Source organism: Astyanax mexicanus, chromosome 1 (assembly GCF_023375975.1).
Source record: "Astyanax mexicanus isolate ESR-SI-001 chromosome 1, AstMex3_surface, whole genome shotgun sequence".
Classification (NCBI taxonomy): Eukaryota; Metazoa; Chordata; class Actinopteri; order Characiformes; family Acestrorhamphidae; genus Astyanax; species Astyanax mexicanus.
The window spans coordinates 58,300,034-58,320,427 of NC_064408.1; the positions used below are offsets into that span (position 1 = coordinate 58,300,034).

General features: G+C 37.2%; 1 protein-coding gene across 1 annotated transcript; it reads left to right on the plus strand.

Moving 5' to 3' along the window:
• The first annotated feature begins 1,306 nt into the window (after positions 1-1,306).
• lmx1a (LIM homeobox transcription factor 1, alpha) lies at positions 1,307-19,279 on the plus strand. The gene is made up of 9 exons (XM_007245496.4): positions 1,307-1,445; positions 1,604-1,648; positions 2,393-2,588; positions 13,657-13,874; positions 15,177-15,352; positions 16,381-16,458; positions 17,923-18,010; positions 18,631-18,804; positions 18,898-19,279. The coding sequence occupies exons 2-9, from the start codon at positions 1,618-1,620 to the stop codon at positions 19,032-19,034; spliced, it is 1,098 nt and encodes a 365-aa protein (XP_007245558.3). The 5' UTR covers positions 1,307-1,445; positions 1,604-1,617; the 3' UTR covers positions 19,035-19,279.
• Positions 19,280-20,394: the final 1,115 nt, after the last annotated feature.

A 20,394-nucleotide genomic window follows, 5' to 3' on the forward strand; every position in this document is an offset into this window, starting at 1 on the left:
TACAAGCTTTTGGACACATACAGAACTTTATCAGTAATAAATCACACAACGTGTTATATTTTAACGCGCACTATGTTAATTAAATAATTAAAAAAAAAAACAACCAAGGATTAGTACACAGTAGCGAGGAGCATGATAATATCATAGATCTCAAAAGGTTAAAGCTGTTATCAAGATCATACCAGCCCCTACACATCCCTTCATTATAAATTCTTTCAATTTTTGACCCGTCAGTGATCATTACACAAACAATAAATAAGTATTTTTTACTGACCAAATTAAGACTTTTATGATAATCATGTAGGTTGTCTATTTTTGATATTTATAGTGAGAAGACCACACAGAAACATTAAAAAACCGTAGTTGGAAATTGTTGTCATGAATAAATACATAATACTCCCTTAATTATTGTTTTTCTTCTGTGTAACTTCTTCTCCACCGCATCTGGTAAATTACCTTAAAATTTAGATTTCTTGCAGGTAAAATGTATATTTTCAAATACAAATGAAAATTACTCCTATGTGTTATAACAGCTTATAGCGTGCATATTCGTATTCATATTTTTATATTCTTTGTTCGAACTCAACTGATTCGAAACAGTTCTTCAGGTAGATTTTCAGATAAAACCACGATGTTTCCTGTTCCAAGAGCAAATGAAATTGTGAACTGATTGATCTGGTAAATCCGTGCTGCTACTATGTATGTTTTTTTTTTTTTTTTTACTTTGCATGTATTGCCCACATTACTTTGCACTTTATATAAATCAGTAACTGAAGCTTTACTAACTACTAACTAATTAGTCTAGATCAAAACATACACAAATACAACTAAAAAAGATGTCATTAAAGAAGCGCACTCTTGTGAGACCCCCCGAAAACTAAACTCCCAGAACCCTCCCCAAAAGCAATAAATAAGAAGTGAAGAGACTAATTATATTCACAGACTAAAAGATAAAGCCAACCAATCGAATTATTTAATTATTTACATCACTTAATTATAAATGTGATTCAAAATTACACTAATATATTCAAATATATATATTTATATACGTTTTGTTGTTTAATATTGCACTAGGGGAGTTCAGCTGTGTTATTTATTTATTTCAACACAAAATGTAGAGAGAAAAAACGCAACAGACCGAACCGCACCTGCGTCTCTCTCTCAACATGCCCATAATATCAGTTCATTCACCGATACTGTTCAATACCCAATCACTGAGTCTGATCATCTGAACAGCTCTCAACAGGAGGACACAGAGAGAGAGAGAGAGAGAGAGAGAGAAAGAGAGAGAGAGAGAGATTAGTAGGTGTGTGTGAGCGCGGGTCGCTTCTGCTGGGTGAGTTTCTCCTCCGTTTCTCCTCCAGTATTACAGTGAGTTCAGAGTGTAGCCTGAGTTTAATCTGTGTTAAAGTTGTGAGGGTGTGGGTGAGGACAGTCCTCGTCAGGTGCGTCCTCGTGTGAGTGCAGTGTGTGTGTGGGAAGAAGTGAGAGTGTGTGAGATCTGCTGTGAGTGAATATGTGAGGATGTGTTTGTGTGTTTTATTCTGAGCTGAGGACAGAAAAAAACATTGATCATCATTTTTTATCTTTATTTACTTTGCAGAGTTTCCGATCATCATGGGGGAAGGAAATCTGTCAGCTTTACCTGGTAAATCAAACTAAATTAACTCCTTTATTCCTGTGTATTAATACGGTCCTGTGTAGCCGCGAGAATTTATCAGTGTGTTTTACTGGTTATTATGAGATATATTTATTATTCATTAATTAATTTATATTTATTTTTGTTTAAAGCGGTTATATTTTATTTAGAATCAGAAATAAAATAAAACAATTTAAAACAATTAAACAAAGGATATAAATGTAAGTATGTGCTGCCTATTATAGACACAGTTTTTATGCCTTTTCTATATTGATCGTAGAGGGAATATTTGCACATTTATGTTATGTTATGTAGTTTTAAATATTAAATATTTTAAATAAATATTTTTCAATTGATAAAAACACTGTAAAATGACGTCATATTAACTTTCATTAGTTTTATTTACTTTTACTGCTCTTGTAAAAAAAATACTGTGAATCGGTTTCTGCTGTGCGTTAATTTTACTATAAACAGCAAAAGAAAAAAGTTTTTTTTACCTTGCAAGTAAAATTGGAAAATTGTGAAGAATAGAGATTCACATTTGTTTAAATAGTGAAAAACAAGACCAAAATGGAGAAATGATGCTTTGAAACATTTAGCACTTTTTACACATATTAGATCATTAATGAGTGTGGTTGAATGTCTGTAGTCTCACTCTCTCTGTATTGTGAGTGTATTGAGCTAAGTGCTGTCCTGTGTCTGTAACGGCGTGTTTTCTCTGGTGTGTGTGTGTGTGTATGGTGGGATGTACAGTTTGTGTGGACCCCTCTCCTCAGGCCGCGTGTGTGTGCGCGGGCTGCTCGCGCCCCATCCGGGAGCGGTTCCTGCTGCGCGTGCACTGCGGCGTGTGGCACGAGCGGTGCGCGCGCTGCTGTGAGTGTGGAGAGCTGCTGAAGAAGAGCTGCTACAGCAGAGACAACAAACTCTACTGCAGGACAGACTACCAGAGGTACCACACACACACACAACACACACACAGGAGGAGAGTCTGCTGACTCCCTGTTCACTCTGTTCACTATTCTGTGTCACTTGTGTGTCAAGGCTGGTATAGTACAGGTGGCTGAAACAATCTAAACAGCAGGGTTAGTTACAGTAAGTGTAAACACGCTTTTAGACAGTCACTTGTTATTTACACACAACGAGCTCAAAATTAAAAACGCTAAGTCAGGACAGTTTGGTGTGATACCTATATTCAATTTTATTAAATTGCTTCGAATTTAACTACAGCACAAACAAAATTATGTTTTACTAGATGCATAGCTACATTTGATATTTCATGCAACAACTAAACCTTTTTGTTCCAGTTAATTTTACCTATATATATAATATTACATACTAAAATTATTATTTGGTTGTTTTTGTTGTATTCCTAAATAAAAAATCATACTAAACAAAGGAAATCATTTTTAACTCCTTAATTTACTCCACAATTTACACAGATCATGCTGACATAGACCATATGCATAGTAATTGAAACAAGGCATGTAAAATGCTTTATGATTTATCAAGAAATGATTACACAACACTGTTTAGCTTTGGTATAAAGTGGACTGTTGTTTGTCTGCTCAGGACAATTCCTACAAAAATAAATTGTTACTAGAAAATGCTATAAAAATGTACAAGACAAATCTGGGACACTCCCTAATGTGGACACCTATGCTCTATTTGGTCTTTATATAAATAAAAGGCAATAAAATCATGGGTCTGATTGCCTGTAATCAAAATGCTCTGCTTTCCTATAAATCTGTCAGTTCTCTGCACTGCACACCTGTCTCACCTTAAGTCAAACCACTCTAAATTACACTGTGTGCAAATGTTTGTAAAAATCTTTAATCCCTTTATTGAATGCAGCTTCTTGTTGCCCCTATTGCTCAAACAAGTCTGTCTAGAGCCTGTTGAGAAGTATTAAATAGAAGCTTGAGCTTGTTGGCACCATGCATAATGTCAGGTGTCAGCTAGATGTATTTAAAGGTCCCCAGGAGTGGAACTGCGTTCCTTAGAATGATGGAGCTCCATGTAATATTTGAATAAGTTGGGGAGTTGGGGAAAAAGGCACAGGCTGATTATCAAATGTCCTGACCTCACTAACACTCTTGTCACTAAATGCAATCAAATCCTCACAGCAATGCTCCAAAATCTATTAGAAACTGTTCCCTGAATATAAGAGACAATTTCCAAAAGTAGAATGAACTTTGGATTAATTACAGTAAATATGACTTTCATTTCTGAATGGAAGGTTGTTGGCGTGCTTTGTGGTATAAAGGAGTATTCACAAATAACTGGAGTGGGAGTTGAACCCACAGCTGCAGGCCACTTGAGCTGGGCTACACAAGAAGTACCTGCGGCGAGACTGTTCAGCCCAGGTTGGCAAAATAGATAATTTAAAATACAATACATTACCTGTTAGCTATAGTCCTGTCAGAAAGCTGACCTCAGTGAACTTCTTATGAAAAATGCATTTGTCTGACTTTTGGTGGTGTAAAGGAGAAAAACTGCAACACATCATAACTTTGTAAAGCAGCACAGTATATAGTAGTATACTATATTGGTCCATTCAAAGCCACAGCCAAAACAAAGCCACATAGTATTTAAGCCTTTAATCTGACAAAGGTGGTTATAGCCTTAAGTAAAACTATCAAGCTTTATTTTGCTGCAATCTTAAAGCTTTTTTGATTGTGGGTGAGTAATCACTAAAAAGGAGTCTTTCTGCTAGTGTTAAACTTCACAGTATAAGTAGGTGTATGTACACAAAGAAATTACATAATTACAATTTTGTCAATAAGGACATGTTGTTAAAATTCCCCATGTGTCATGTCTTTTTTTTTTTGACAATTTCTCACATTCTTGTAATGTTAATTTTGTTCCTTGATATTTCACACAGTGTGCTGCTCTATTACACATGTAAGCAATGGGACACACTAAGGCTATGTTCACATTACAAGCCACATTGCTTAAATATGATTTTTGTCTAACCTGATAATTCACATTCACAAATACAAGTGATCTGTATCTGTGTGTAATGTGAGCAAATCTAACACTGAAACGCCTCACATGCGCACATTGATACCTGTATAAACTTTGCCTTGTTCACCAACAACAAAAAACTCATATATGGAGCACCTTTTGTTCGGGTGGAGAGAGTAAACAGCTGATCTGAAGTACTTGCTCAGGTCGAGGAGGAGAAAAAAGGCCAGGCGGTTTGCTTTTGCTGTTTTTGCAGCTATAGCTGCACAGCGAGGACGAGAGAGAAGCACGTAGTGCATGCTTAAAAGCAAAAATTCGAATGAATTCTAATTTTGACCTTGCACATTTAAGTCGCTGGTCTATGAATCAGATATGTATCTAATTAAGGACCACATATGAAAGTGACTCAAATTTTATTTTTTAAATAAAATCAGATTTGGCACGTTCACACAGCCATGAAAAAATTCAGATCAGAGCCACATTGAGCAAAAAAATAGATTTGATTCACTTCAGCCTGTTATGTGAATGTAGACTAAGAGACTTCTCTTATAAGTCTCAAAGCATGTGGTTTTTGACTGCATCCGTGTGTGATTGCTGTATTCACATCTGCCCAAATTAATCTTACCAAGGGCAGAAGCAATCCAGAGCCATTTTAACCAGACTAAAGAGACAGGTGTAAAAAACACTCATTATGACTTGAAATGGCCTGAAATTTCTGCTCTCCACTAAAAAAACTCAGTGATTGCATACAGATACACTTATCAAACAGTAAAAGAGTAAAGTAGACATTAGGAGACAGAATAACAGAATATACACTTGAGTATATTATACCTTGTTTCTGTAATAAGTTTGTCAAAACTTACAATATAGGCCAATTAAGATATAAATTCACAAAATGATTGTGCATTTAAATCAAAGGGGTTTAAATGTGTTTAAACACTAGACAGTGCAGGAACAGTGGTAGTGGTAGACACAAATGGTCACACACAAACAGGTCTTTGGATGAGTGTCTTTTATTTAAATGCAGGTATATTTTTAAGTCACAGCAATCTAACCAAAATAAAGTCTCAGCCTCTAGTATCTAAACCCCAAAATTGTGTTCTCTGATTGGTTGGGAAAGTTGTTCTGTACATTCTTGGTACAGAGAAACAAACCTGTAAAGAGCTCTCACTAGAGCTTTGTTTCATGAGGCCTTTGATGTTAGTGTGGTAGATTTAATTACAAAAATACTTATGCAGACATAAAACTCTGGGAAATAATGTGTATTTTTCAGTGTATTTTGTGCAAATATTGCATTTGGGCGTCTGCATGAACAGAGTTTGTGCATCTTTGTTTCGGCCAATGTCAGTGCGGGTGGGAGGTGGGGGGTTGGCGTGGGTGGGTGTGTTGGGGGGACTTGGCACTGAGTTCCTGGAAGACAAGGTGACTGCTGGAGGAAGGGTCGCTGTGGGCCAAGGAATGTGCGGAGGCTTTCACACATGCGCGCGCGCACACACACACACACACCCAAACACACATACAGAGAGAGAGCCAGACTAGGACAGCACTACTGACACATTGTCAAGATGTGTTAAATTAGCAGGACCCATCGGTGTGGCAACTGCAAGCTGGGGACAGCATATGGCCATGTCGTCACAGTGTGCCGACCCCCTACTGACCCTCCAAAAACACAGCCACTCACTTTCTCCCTCATACACACATTCTCACATCCGAACATACATGCACAGAGGAGATGATCCACAAGGAGCCTAACAATAACAGATACAAACAGTAAAAAACTTTCTAAAGTATCTTACTGTAGGACTTACTGTAGCAGGTACAAATTTTGGACACCCATGCTCAAAATGTCTTTATTTACTAATAATAGGTTGTTGAGTAGAAGATGAAGTCATATATAAAAGCCATAGTAACAGATAAAACATTTTTCTCAACATCTTAAACAATATATAGTGTAATAATTTAGTTTTCTACAATTCTAGATTGAATAAAATGAAAGTAGCCCCATGTAAAATTTTGGGCACCTTAAGAGATTAAGCTCTCTAATGTTTATCAATGTCTCCTTGATTTCTACCTCAATTTTTGCTAGTATTGACCCACGCCCTTGACTGGGCAGAGAAGAAGAAACTCAGAGTATTTGGGGTGGAGTTTGGGGCAGAAACATGAGGAAACATGAGGAAAATAATAAAATTAAAGAAGGAGGAAGATGAGGAGGAGGTGGGTGCAATGTTGTTCAAAGAGCAGGTAGAGAGAAAGTGACGGTTAAATAGGGAAGGAAGTGGGAGGAGTGAAGGCGTGGATCAATCTCCCAAAACGTAGTTATGATACATAACTCCACTATGATGGAAGGCATCAGTTGTGATGTAGTGCCATTAAGGCTTCTGTTGTTGGTCAAGCAGAGTGTGTTTTGCGTAGTAAGATATCTTACTCGTGTTTCCGAGAACCAGGGTAACACACATAACAATTTGTTATTTAAATAACCTTTTAAAAAAGACTCAGGCATTTTAGAAACATGTCTTGTGGGCGTTGTGCTGTTTTATAGAACAATAGTGCAGATTTTCCTGACCAGAAACACCTCTCCAGTTGTTACAGCATAGGGGTTGTTTTTATCAGGCTTTGAGCTTTGATTTAATTAAATCCCTAAAAGCAAAATTCACACGCTGTGAAAAGCTGATTATGAAAAGACAACAGAATAATGATTCCTCAATTAGCGCAAATAAACATACATTGAAAATGTGAAGATGAAGCTCATTTACTTTTGAAAGAGTTATTTGGCAAATAAAGTGAATAGAAGAGACTTTTTGGGCTTTAAAACATGTAAGCCTAACACTGCACAAGTACTGCCTTAGATTTGTGTAGGGTTGAGACAGTGGAAATTTTCAGTTGATCTCTGGCTATAAAATGATTACACATCCTTAGATTACTAGTGAGCCAGTGTGAATAAAGTCACAAACATGTTATTTGAGGAATGTATTAAATGTTTTATGTCACTTTAGACTGCAAGTATATGTTTCTGACTAAATATCTACCCTTAAAGACTCCACTTGCCTTGTTGAAATCATGCCAAATGTGAACCTGTGTGGTCAAGTTGCCAAGCTGCCTTCTTTCTCCAGTACCACACACACAAACACACCTGTCCACACACGAACAACCCATCATCTGAAGTGATAATGATGGAAAAATGACCACTGTGCCCTTAATAAGTGGACCGATGCAGGCTGTGAGGTTGATGGAGGTCTTTAGGAGAAACGGAGAGTGGACCATATGCTCAGGGTGCTGAAGAGCCTAGAGGAGGGGGAGTGAATGTTTGTGTGTGTTGTGAGTATGTGTGTGTGTGGTGGGAGTGGGCACTTGGCCCGTTCCTTTTGCTAAGGCATCTGGATAGGCTTGTGCCCGGTGGCGTATCTGTTCTTCGTAGGAGAGCTGCTCGTTCAGCCATGAGCTTATATGACCTGACCAATTAGCCACATACCCAGTGCCTGGCAGCACTGCCCACTAACCTGCCACTTAACCCCAGCCTGCATCCACCAGGGCTTCTGGATAGCTGACCCACCATGCTGCTGACCAGGCTGGGGAGCAGAGTCACTGTAAGTGGGTCAGCAGGCTGCTCTTTTAGTGCAGCTCGTGTTGACTGATTGAGCTACTGTATGGCCTACCCAGTGCAACATGAAATTAGGGCTAGGCAATAAATCGCAGATATGAATGTATTCAAAACTGCTTTGAACAAGATATTAAAAATAACAATTTCATAATATTGCACCTGCTACACAGGTTACCGTCTGTGTGTGATTTAATTCCAAAAAAGAATGTGCACAAGTTGTTTGTGTGAAAATGTGAGTTAGATGACAATCATGTGTAAATTATATTATATAAACTTGTAATTAAAGATGTAGCCAAATTAGCCAACATAATCGAGTCCAGTTTGCTAAATAATTTAAATACCACATATGCATTGGAATACACTAGGTAAAGCTAAAGGACAATGCAGAATCCTGAACAAAAAATATTAATTTAATATACAAGATTCAAATAATTTCTACATCAATAATATAATGACAAAATGTAGTTGACTGAAAAAACTTTTAGGACACAGTTATGTATTTTATTCTTTTAAAAAACCCGAATAAACATTACTTACTTTTTTTCAGTGCCTTATGTATACTGTCACAGTTGTAGAGAGATGAGAATAGGCAGATGTAAATGCAAGTTATTTTAATGAAATAAACAAAAAAAAGTCAGAAAGTGAAAATAAACACAAAGCAAGAGAAACAAAGTGACTGGACTAGAGCAAACTGACAAGAGACAAGAAATAAACTGAAGAAAACTGGGAACAACCAATAATGAATGTGTGAAATGCACAGAGACTGAAATCAATGGACTATACACCGAGACAAACAAGGAACACCTGAGGAAAAAAGGACTAAAAACAGAAAACAGACACTTGAAAAAATAGACACTTGAAATAAGCTAAGGACAATCAAGAAAAATCACAGAGTAATGATGGGTGGGTGGGGCTACAGACTAGACAGGCCAGTCACATAACAAAAACACAGTACAAGAGAGACGACAACGTTTCTGATCAAGTTTCTGTTCTTTAACCATGATAAAGTTTAATGTTCATGTTAACTATGTCAGTTAGGCTCACTGATATGGCAAACGTTTGGTTGTGGAGAGCTTTTTAGAGAGGCACACAAACATGAAATCACATTAATGAAATTCTGGTCCTTTTTGGGCCTGTTGTTGGTTATCTATGGACTATGCATTTATTGGTGCTCTTTCACACCAGTATTTTCACTAATTATAGTGATTATTCTACACTCTGTTAACTTGGGAATGTTACAGTTTGAAGTATAATAGCACAAAGAGATCTAGGAGCAAGTAAGCAGTAAGTCTTTCCACTATGATATCCATCTCATGAAGCCTCCTAGAAATGAAACCAGCTCATGGCTTCTTTAGAACAACACTGGATTACACATTTGTGGAATCATGCTCTTCTACCACGCTGGTACTTAGTGAACATGCACTCAGTGTTTACAGTGGTTTATGTATCTTTAATGAAGCACATACAGCAGACCCATTAAATCCTCTGATGTCCTTGAGTTCATCTCTCAAGCAAACAGTTGACTTTAGGGTCTGATTGACATTCATGCACTGTTGTACTCAGGAGGATGCTGATGGGTTCACAAGGCAGTAGAAAGTTTTTTACACAGTTTTCCCCTAAAGCCGAATGTAAACGACCAGTCAACACATTTTTTGTCTGTAGTTTGCATGTTTACATTCAATGGATAATTATTTTTGGTTGGCTACACACAAAACCTCTGACATGTTTAGTTTGTCTTGCAGCATCAGAAGCGAGGTTTATTTAGGATTACAACTTACATGGTTTTAAACAAGTGAACTACAAAAAAATGTCCAACAAAAAACTTTGTACCACATGTTCCCAAATGTTTTCTTGCTTTATTATTGCTCAGACATTTGTTAACCATGATAGCAAAGATCTTACAATTATTTATAAGTTTTACTTTTTTAGTGGTTCCATCATCAACTTTTTTGAGGTTGATGATGGAAAGATAACCTTAAAACAACCTTTAATTAACATTGTCTTATAGCTATTGGTTAATATCGAAATTCTGACATTGCATTAACATTTATTTATTTAAAGGTTTTGCATGCTTGGAGCTCTGAATCTACACCACAATGCTCTAATGTGTAAAGTGCTTTCCACATATTAAAAAGAATAATATTTATAATTATTATTTAACTGTCCTATTCTACACTCTTATACCAGACTGTAAAAAACATACTTATAAAACCATAGAGTAAAATCAATGTTGAATCAGTGTAAAATCATTGTGCACAAATAAGCAAATCAATTCTGACATCAGAGATCAAGGTTATTTCAATGTCCTTTTGCTATCTGGGAAGGCTTTTAGCTTAAACAAAAGTTTTATAAAATAATTTGATAAAAGTAGTAAATTAAACTTTTTCCTAATTGAAAGTATCTTAAAAAAATGTCTTTACAGGTTTTTTAGGTTGTGCAAGGATTTAGAGAGCAGTTCACATCAGTGAGGCAAATGTTGAGTGCTAACTAGCTTGCTAATTAGCCTTAGCAAAGAACCTAGCGTAAACATCTATGTATTTCAGTTGCAATCATATTTTGGTTTATTGGCTGCAGTTGGGTAAAGGTATAAGTGAACAGATTTGATTTGACCTTTGGTGTAAGGCTGTGTCAAAGCTGATGTTGATTCCTAGTAATGTTCAGGTCACTAATGGTTTCCTTGTAAACTTACCATGACCATTCCTCACTTTACCCATGAAGCGGCTCTCTGCTTCCAGTAAACTTCATGGATTCACTGAAATATTAATCATCAGCATTCTTCTAGAGGTGGATTTTAGACTGTAGTGTTGATGGTGTGACAGTTACAGGTAGAGTGATATGCAGCTCAAATAATCGATGCATATATGAGCTTCTAGTCAGCAACACGAGCACCACACGCTCTGTAGAGTGAACAGGCCATGAATGCTCAGTAAATACATAAGTCCGTTCTGTCGTGCTGAACTCTACAAACCCCATGCTTAGTTTCCCACAGCAACACTAATAGGTCTCAACAATGCAAGGCTCTGGGATGTTTTAGTTCCTGCTGATCGCAGAGGAATTTGCTGTGTGTGTGTGTACCTGGATATGGTATGCATACCAATAGTATTTCTTTGGATTCTTAGGATATATATAAAAAGAAAGTTAATTGGAAACAATACCACTTTCTATAAAGTGCTGCAAAAGAGATAATTTGACTCGTATTGGCACTGTAAGCTTTTGATGCTTCTGTATGTAGAACTACTTTTTAAAGGCTATTTAAAGTCATAAAGAAGAACCTTTAACCTTTAAATTACAGTTCTATAATGAACCATTACTGTTACCCAGTGAGCATCTGAACCCATAAAATATTTTTAAGGGTGTTAACAAGAAATACAATAGAATTAATGTCACCATGTTTTCAGTTTAAAGAAAAATCAGACAATTCAATGTAGCTAATTTTTTAAGTGTTGCATCGAATAGCTTAAAGTAAATATTTAATTGTTTGCATTTCAGATACACAGTAATGGACACTGTACATGTCACTATATATGAGTGAAATTGAAACATCATAAATTCCTTGCTCTCAAAAGAGTGTAAGCTTGTCTCCCTGGGTTTAGAGCAGTCTCACCTCTGGTGGCAGTGAACCCCCCATTCTCTTCATCTCAAACTCAAACCCAGCACACATTCGCACCCCCCAGACTCCCACCAGGCGTAGAAATCTCAGCCCCCGGTCTGACAAACAGAAAATGCTGCGGCTGCCAGGGCAGCACAATGCAGGCACGGCTCGGGGCCAGCTCTGCTATTGTCTGGGCTTTGGTTAGGTCCAGTTAAGATCATTCCCTGGAGCGGCCTCTCTCGTCGGGAGGCCTGGTTGCTGCTGCTCGGGCTGGAGCCACGGCCTGCAGAGCGCTTTTCTCCTGTCCTCCCCAGGAAGCCCTGCTCAGGCCCCGGCTCTGGTTGCTAGGAGCTAAGACAACCCGCTCTGTTCTTGCCGGGGGTGTGTGTCTGGGTGTCTTTAGGGAAAGGGCAGACAGGTTTCAGGGGATAAATGACAGTTCAGTCTGACTCCTGAAAAAGAGCAACTCGACAGTATCCCTGGAATTTCTGTTTTTTTTTTGTTTATTGTTGCTGTATTCCTTTTTTACTGTATAAATGACTAGATGAAAATTCAAAGGTATAAATTCCCTTATTTCTTACATAATCAACACTCTATAATAATCAACAATCTGATTTTTTAGAACTGGACATTTATAATATAGACACACACAAATCAGTTCCAATCAGAGTCCAGTTAACAACTTAATGTGGATTAGCGAATTGCAAGTGGTTAGTATGGAGCTCGTAAGATGCTGTTTGCTATGATTTTAACTCTCTTTGCTATCTATGTTAGTCTTGTAGTGGGAAGTTAAAACTAATGAATTCCAGCTCTTAAGTAGAAATTGAACAAAATAAAAAAAATTCTAATTAAATAAATATTTTGCATTAGGATTTGAAAAACTTTCTCCATAATTCACTAGTTAAAATAAAAGGCTTGCAATTCAGAGTAGTTTGATACGAAGTTCACTGTTTTTAAGAAAAACACCAGTTCAGAACTATTAAACGTTTTGGTGAAAGAGACCAGATAAATGTATAGTTTAATTCCTAAAAGCTTTCTCAACTAATATAACATTAGTTTAGGAAAATGTTACATATTGTCTGATCCATTCCTTTGTGGTAGTTTAGAGATTGGGTTTTTATAGGTAGCATATGAAAACATTTCTTTATAAAAATTAATTAAAACGTTAACTTATGATCAAGATACATATAAAAGTCAGAAGATTCACTGGTCAATTTGGATACACAGACATGCCAAAAGTCATGGGACAGGAATTTCTGGCATGTCTGTCCTGTGGCATTTGCGTCCTCCTGCACTAAATGCGATGTGATTTCTGCCAGAGTAGTTTTTTACAGACCATTCTAGCTAGATGTTGGGTGATCTGCACTGTCCAGTGTGGGTGGTAATGCCTTCTGAGACATATCTGTGGTACAGTAGTTTTCGCACTATAAGGCACACTGGATTATAAGGTGCACTGATGATTTTTAGGAAAATTAAAGTATTTTAAGTGTGCCTCATAGTGCATAAAATATTGTACACATGACACGGTAGATTGAGGAATGGTAAATGCTTGCACAACTTCAGAAATAGAATGTTCCATCCATCTGGCCCCCTTTTGAAGCCTCTATCAAATGCTGATAATTCATGTCATCCTGCCATGAACATGCTGGCCAGTGTTTAACCTCACCTATAACATAACCTCACAACGGTGTCGGTGTTCCCAAACTTTACCAACTGTTTCCAAAATCTGTGACCATTGTAGACATTCTCTAAATGAGGTTATTTCACGTCAGTACAGACAGCGACTAATCAGTAGAGTGTGGGATTGCTCTTTAGTCGTTTTCTTTCTTCATTAAGATTTTGTTTTTCTCTCTTGTTCTCTAGGTTGTTCTTGGTGCGCTGCAGGGCCTGCACTGAGGTCATCTCTCCGGCTGAGCTTGTGATGCACGCTGGGTCTGCAGTGTTCCACCTGCGCTGCTTCTGCTGCTCTGTGTGTTCCTGCAGACTGCAGAAGGGAGACCGCTGTGTGCTGGTGGGAGACAGACTGCTCTGCACCCGAGACTACCAGCACTCCCTGAGCAGCCCCACCACCTCTGACTCAGGTACAGCACAAATTCACACGCACGCACATATGAACACACACGCACAGACACACACACCCATGCGTACAGCACACTATAAAGTAGGTTTTACACCTACTTTTCTACATATGTTGTAGTGAAACTACTGTTTGCAAAACAAATGTGTAAAATCTGGGGCTGCTGATGTGTCCTTAGTTAAAGTATCCATATCCAACTTTTTATTTTTCATGTATGTCTTTTTGCCTGGATTTCATTACTACTGAACTATTCTAATTTATTAAATAAAAAAATAGTTTTCCTTGTCATGGGCCCATCATAAAAAACAACACAGCCATTAAGTCACTACTAACAGAGGTGTGAGAATAATTAGAAATTATTAGAAATAATCTTTAGTTTAACCACAGGTAGATGATAAGTATGATCTTACTAGATTAGGGGGCACTTTTACAGCAGTTTCATTGCCATATTGTGTCAGATTGTTAGGCCAGTGTTCTGATACATCATTTAAGGGTGTGTGCAAATTAAAGAAACATAAAAATAATATATGAATGTTTCCTTTTTATATATAAATAATGACCTTTTTTGTCATTTGGTCTTCTGTAAAAGTATATTTTGCATGTCAACAGCATGTGACCGTGGAATCTACAATGCTCTGAAAATATTCGTCAAAGATATTAAATCATATATCACTATTTGTTATTTGTATTGCTGTATTATTTATTGTTGCATTTATGTTGGAGTACCTTTGAATGTGTATAATAAATATAATAAATGTTAACTATTGTAGCCTGTATAAAGCATTATAGCCCTGTTTTTTAGCTTAAATGTTAGTTTAGCTTAAATGAGACATTGTAAGACTTAAAAATAAATAAATAAAATAAGAGTTATAAAAAAGCATGAGGTTGGATCAGTCATGCCCTGGGTTTGTGTTGCAACCAAGGGTATGGAGAACATCCTAAAGGTAAAGGGAAGAATAGCTTCAGATAAATATCAGCTAATTCTGTAACTGTCTGTAAAAATGTAGAAGATAAAGGAGATTTAAACAAAAACATCACTGGATATTTGATCAGATTCTTTTCAAATTTCAAACTTATTCAAGCACAATTAATACATTCTCAGCAATTACTGAGTATCAGTAGTTTTGTGATTATATTAATCTGTTATATGCTCTGTATTTATCTGTAGATCTATCTACAAAAACTCTGAGATACAGTGCCTACAGTGAGAATATACATTATTTATCAAGTAAAATTAGAAGAAGGATTCAAATTCCAGTTTATGGAGTGAGAACATGTTTTTGTTAACTGTTTATTTTCTTTTTAGGTAGAAGTGAGGATGAGGATGATGAAGATGAAGAGGGGAGCCTGAAAATGACAGGAGACGGAAACACAGCTGGAGATGGGGAGAAAAGGCCCAAACGGCCGCGTACTATCCTCACCACACAACAGAGACGAGCTTTTAAAGCCTCATTTGAGGTCTCATCCAAGCCGTGCAGAAAAGTAAGCTTTAACCTACTTTCCTAGGTTCAACCCAAGTTTTCCTGATCTGCAGATAATCAGATTACAAAGGCCAGTTAACGTTAACATTCGACGCTAATTAGAGAGTGTGAAATGATTCATAGTGCATGGTTATTGTACACTTACAGTATAGACATAAACAATATAATACATTTGTGCAATTACATAATTTAGTTATGTTGTGTATATTTAATTAGTGTTTTATTATACAGTAAATGTTATATAATACATATATAAAGTGCAGTAAGTTGTGTTAGTATAGTATAGTATATGCAGTTTTATAGTATAATCATATACTATACATTATATGTCCAAATGTGTGTCTTCCATGTTTCTTCTGAAATTAAGGTTATTAATAAGGAGTTGGATGTAGATATTAAAAAAGGTTTTGATGGAATTAAGCAAAAAGCTATATGAAGGTCATATTGTATTATACAGGTTATATTGGATGATTCATTTTGGATAACAAACATAGCTCCAGCTCAAACTAAATGTATTGGATGGAGCCTTAGAGAGCTTAGCTCCAGTGCTTCACAGCCAACGCCGCCCCTAAGTGGGGTTTTAGACCCGTCTAGGTGAAGCTTAGCAATGATCTTAGACTCATGTGCAGAGTGTCTTATACTTATTCTTTTCTTATACTATTAACAATGCATTCCTGTGAGGAATATACAAGTTGTATGTGTGCAATAAAATGCCTGTATCGAAAATCAGACTATGTTCCTGGACACTTTATGTTCTGTGTAGTATAGCTTCATTTATAAAGTTAAATTATAGAGTGTGTACTACAATAATAGCATGATTCATAACATATTGTGATTTTTTAAGCTATAAGAAGAAAATAAAGATAGAGATAGAGGAGCAGTGTCTGCCTTTATGCGCAGCTGCTCCGTGAGCAGCCCTGTGTTTATCTCTGTTGATCTGATACTCCAGCCAGGGTCAGTACATCAGTTAGCCTACATGACCCACAGACCTTGAAGGTCACACTCTCTCTCTCTCTTTCTCATTGTAAGGTAAGGGAGACATTGGCAGCAGAGACGGGTTTGAGTGTACGAGTTGTTCAGGTCTGGTTCCAGAACCAAAGAGCCAAGGTAATATGATGCCCTTCACACACACACACACACACACACACACACACATACACACACCTTGAGAAGAACATTTAAATTTCCATTTTTTCTGCTGTGGAGGAAGTACACAGTGTTATCAGTTCATGAAGGAAACTGATGAAATATTGCTTGTAGATCCACCTGAGATTAGCACTGTATTTCCGTACATACAGTCACAGCGTGCATACTGTTTCTTACCCTGAACCCACATATAAATACATTCCTCAGAATACATATTCCTAAGGACCCTTTCATGATGAGTGTTATGACAGTGAAGAGTGTGAAGTCCTGAGAGTGTGTTACAGAGTTTACAGTAATTGTGTCGTGGTGAACGTGTGTTGTTAGACATGACAGAAGAGTCAATACAAATAAAATCAGTGTGAAACAATGACACAGGGTTTTGAGGTATATTGCTTTAATAAAACAGGCCCTAAAGTGGCGCTGCAGTCTTAGTGTTGGCCCAGTATTTGGGAGATTGCAGGTCCAGTCTCTGGTGATTCCACAGCCATCTGTGACCAGGAGTCCTAGAGAGCATAATTGGCCTCGCTCTCTCTCACCCATCACTCAGCGCGATTCTAGCCAGTGCGTCTGTTAGCTGACGTAACAGAAATGACAGCGGCATTCTTCCCCGAGCGCTTACTTGTAAAATTGTGTTTGTGCCATTTTGGTTAGTGAAATTTTTTAATTAGTTAATTGCGTTAAAAAATAATAAAAAAAACCCTGAGACATAGCTCGATATAATGAACAGCCCAATCCTAAATATGTTTTATTGTATTAATAATTAAAAGAAATAACTCTTCAACCAAGTGACTGTGTAAACAATTAGCTATGTTAGCATAAGTCTACAACAGAGTTAATTTTTTTTAGACATGTGGTGCATTAATGGCTGTTGTTGTTTGTCAGTGTCTTTATCAAGCGTTTACCTGTATATTGTGCTGTGACTATATTTTAAAGCTCTAATTATCCTTTTCATAATTATGCATAATTGTTTTATCTCCTACTCTATATATATATATATATTTGTTAACGATTAGTTTTAGCTTAATTTTTTTTTTACTTTTTAAATGAATGCTTTACTAGCGTCTTTTCTATACTATTCATTTTCATTTAGTTTTTTTATCTTTTTATGTCTTATTAATTATCTCTTATTAATCTTACTTTGATCATTTCATATTAATGTTTAATGTTTTTTTATGTTTTGCTTATTTTTCTTTTATTTTTAGTTTTATTTTATTCAGTCCCTGTCTGTTTAATCTGAATTGAAAATGAGGGTTACCAACAGTGTACCTCCAGATAAAAATAAAGACTGACTCATATTCACATTCACATTCTTATTTAAAATGGACTAATGGAAGCCTAGAACTGAAAATGTCAGGTAAATAATGATCATCTGATCATCTGATCATGTAAAAATTAACTGCAGCATCTTTTTAATATGAACTTTAGATGAAGAAGCTGGCCAGACGACAGCAGCAGCAACAGCAGCAGGTCCAGTCTCCACAAGAACAGAGAGACCCCCAAACACTACCCACTGGTACCACTCACACCATCAACACGCCTTTAAACCTGCATTACTGTTCTCCACTCCTCCGCACTTAAACATATACTCCTCAGTCTGTAGTTGGTTATTACAGTAGTCGGTTACTACACTCAATTTATTTACACAAAAATTTAAATGACTGGTATTTTCTGGAACACCCAGTTTTGTGTTTATCACAGCAATTTGCTCATTAGGACTAGATTTTACTCAAATATTTGTCTGAATAAGCGTTTTTTTTACTCCGCTCCTCCGGACCCCTCAGTGTCAGATGTTTTCTGCCCCAAAATATTTGATCCAGCTCTTGGAGTAACTGATAATTCACTGATTAGCCTGATCAGGTTTGTGAATATATGAATTAAGAATAAGAGGTTTGCTGATGTTGAGTAATAATGATAAAAACAAAAAATAGATTGTATGATAATAATATTAAATTACTAAATCCCTGAGGTTTTGCAAAGACAAATCAGATAAGATAAAAATGACTTTAGTTGTAGAAAAGTGAAATGATGCTTACTTAACTAAAAACATTTTGGGAAGTTAGGTATTCCCAAACTTGCAGTGCAGTAAAAATGCAGTGTAAGGTGACCTCCATGATTCTTGTCTCCCTCTCACAGCACCCTCTTGTGGACTGCCACCAGAACTGAAGAGCATGGACCTGTATGTATCTGTTCCTCAGCAGCAGAAGCAGCAGCAGACTGTGACTGTGGATGCCCACAGCTTTAAACTAGACCCTTTCCGTCAGGGTTTAACCCCTCCTCAGATGCCGGGAGACCACATGAACCCATACGGTACTGCTGTTATCTACTAACAGAGTAAGCCCAGCCTGATTCCCTGTTCTTTTCTGAGATTTTCTTATCTAAGCTCTGAATCTCTCCCTGTAGGCTGCGAGGCCTTGTACAGTGACGTGAACAGTGATCCACTCTGTCACCTTGGAGAGTGCCTACCGCTAGCAGAGACGTCCCTCCTGACGCCAATTGACCGGCTGTATTCAATGCATGACTCGTACTTTGCGTCCTGAGTGTAAGGTGATGTGTGTGTGTGTGTGTGTGAGTTCTACCTTGCACGAATTTAATAGTTAATACTGATAAGAATGTGTTTGTTTTTGATTGAGAACTGTTCTGTGTAAATTGTATTTATTGAAGTGTTCTGTCTGTGTACTGTTCAGATCATTTTACCCAGTATACTATTAAATAAATGATTGACCATGTACAAGATAAATACTCTGCATGAACAGTTTAACTTCAGTAAATTAAGTGGGTTAAAGGTCTCATTCCATAGTTTTTTATTTCATTAAAAAATGTCTAGTTGTGGTCTCTAGTATGAATGAATGCAATATAAGCCGTTTTTTTGTGTGTGAAAAAAGGTTTCTATTTAGCCCTGCTTTAGATCACTGAATTGTCTCTGAAGAAAGACGAGGTTTGGCTCTTGCTCATGAACATTCATACATGCAAATATGTCACCTCTGATTGGCTAACAGCACTGTAGACCCCTCCTCCTATATCCTTAACAGTCTTAGTTATAAATATAGCACTAAGTGCTAGGTAAAGTTAACCCTTAAAACTATCCCCGCGGCAGTTATGTTGGAAGTTGATCTGCAGCCAAATATGTTTGTATTATTTTCTAGCAATATATTAACATTGATTCTAAAATGTTAATCATCTATCACAAATTTTGGGCAGTTTCTGATGGGAAAACCACTATTTATTAGACATTACTCAGGTGGAAGACACAGCAGTGACATAAATGTGGTAGTGGCATTTTTCATTCTTACTGCTAGACTAGTAGAGGTCAATGACCGACCAAGAGCAGCTCTGTTATAAGAATCACACCAGTTATAAATGGCTAGACTGGAGACAGTGTATGAAAGCATATGAGCTGTAGCACCAGCAGTTTGGGGGTACAAGCAAGTGAGCAGAAGGTGTAAATCAGTAATAAATCAGTAAGCTCCATGTTTTGGAATACACATTTTTGTGTATTTTTATAAGCCTGTCAGAAAATTCAGCAGTGAGCTGCAGCTTAACTTTTCATATCATCATGTTTTTCTGGTAAACAACCCCAGGTCTATAAAGCATGGCCACCTGTTAACAGTTCAAGAGTACTATCCAGAATGCTCAGCTTTGTGTTTCTCCCCTGTATGGTTCCTTCAGCCAGGGTTCAGAGACACAGCTCGGTTCAGTAATGAACGCCTGTATTGTGTTCCTCACCTTCGTGTTCAGGCCACTCTGCATTCTTCTGCCTTCTTTTTTATCTTCAGGCCGGCAGGGACCACCCAGAGGGTCAGGAGTTGTCCCTGTGGAATGTGCTTGTATTGGGTTTGTGAAGCAGTCTGAGGCTAGGGATGGATGGGTGGGTTCGGTTCGAAGTGATGTCAGAAGAAA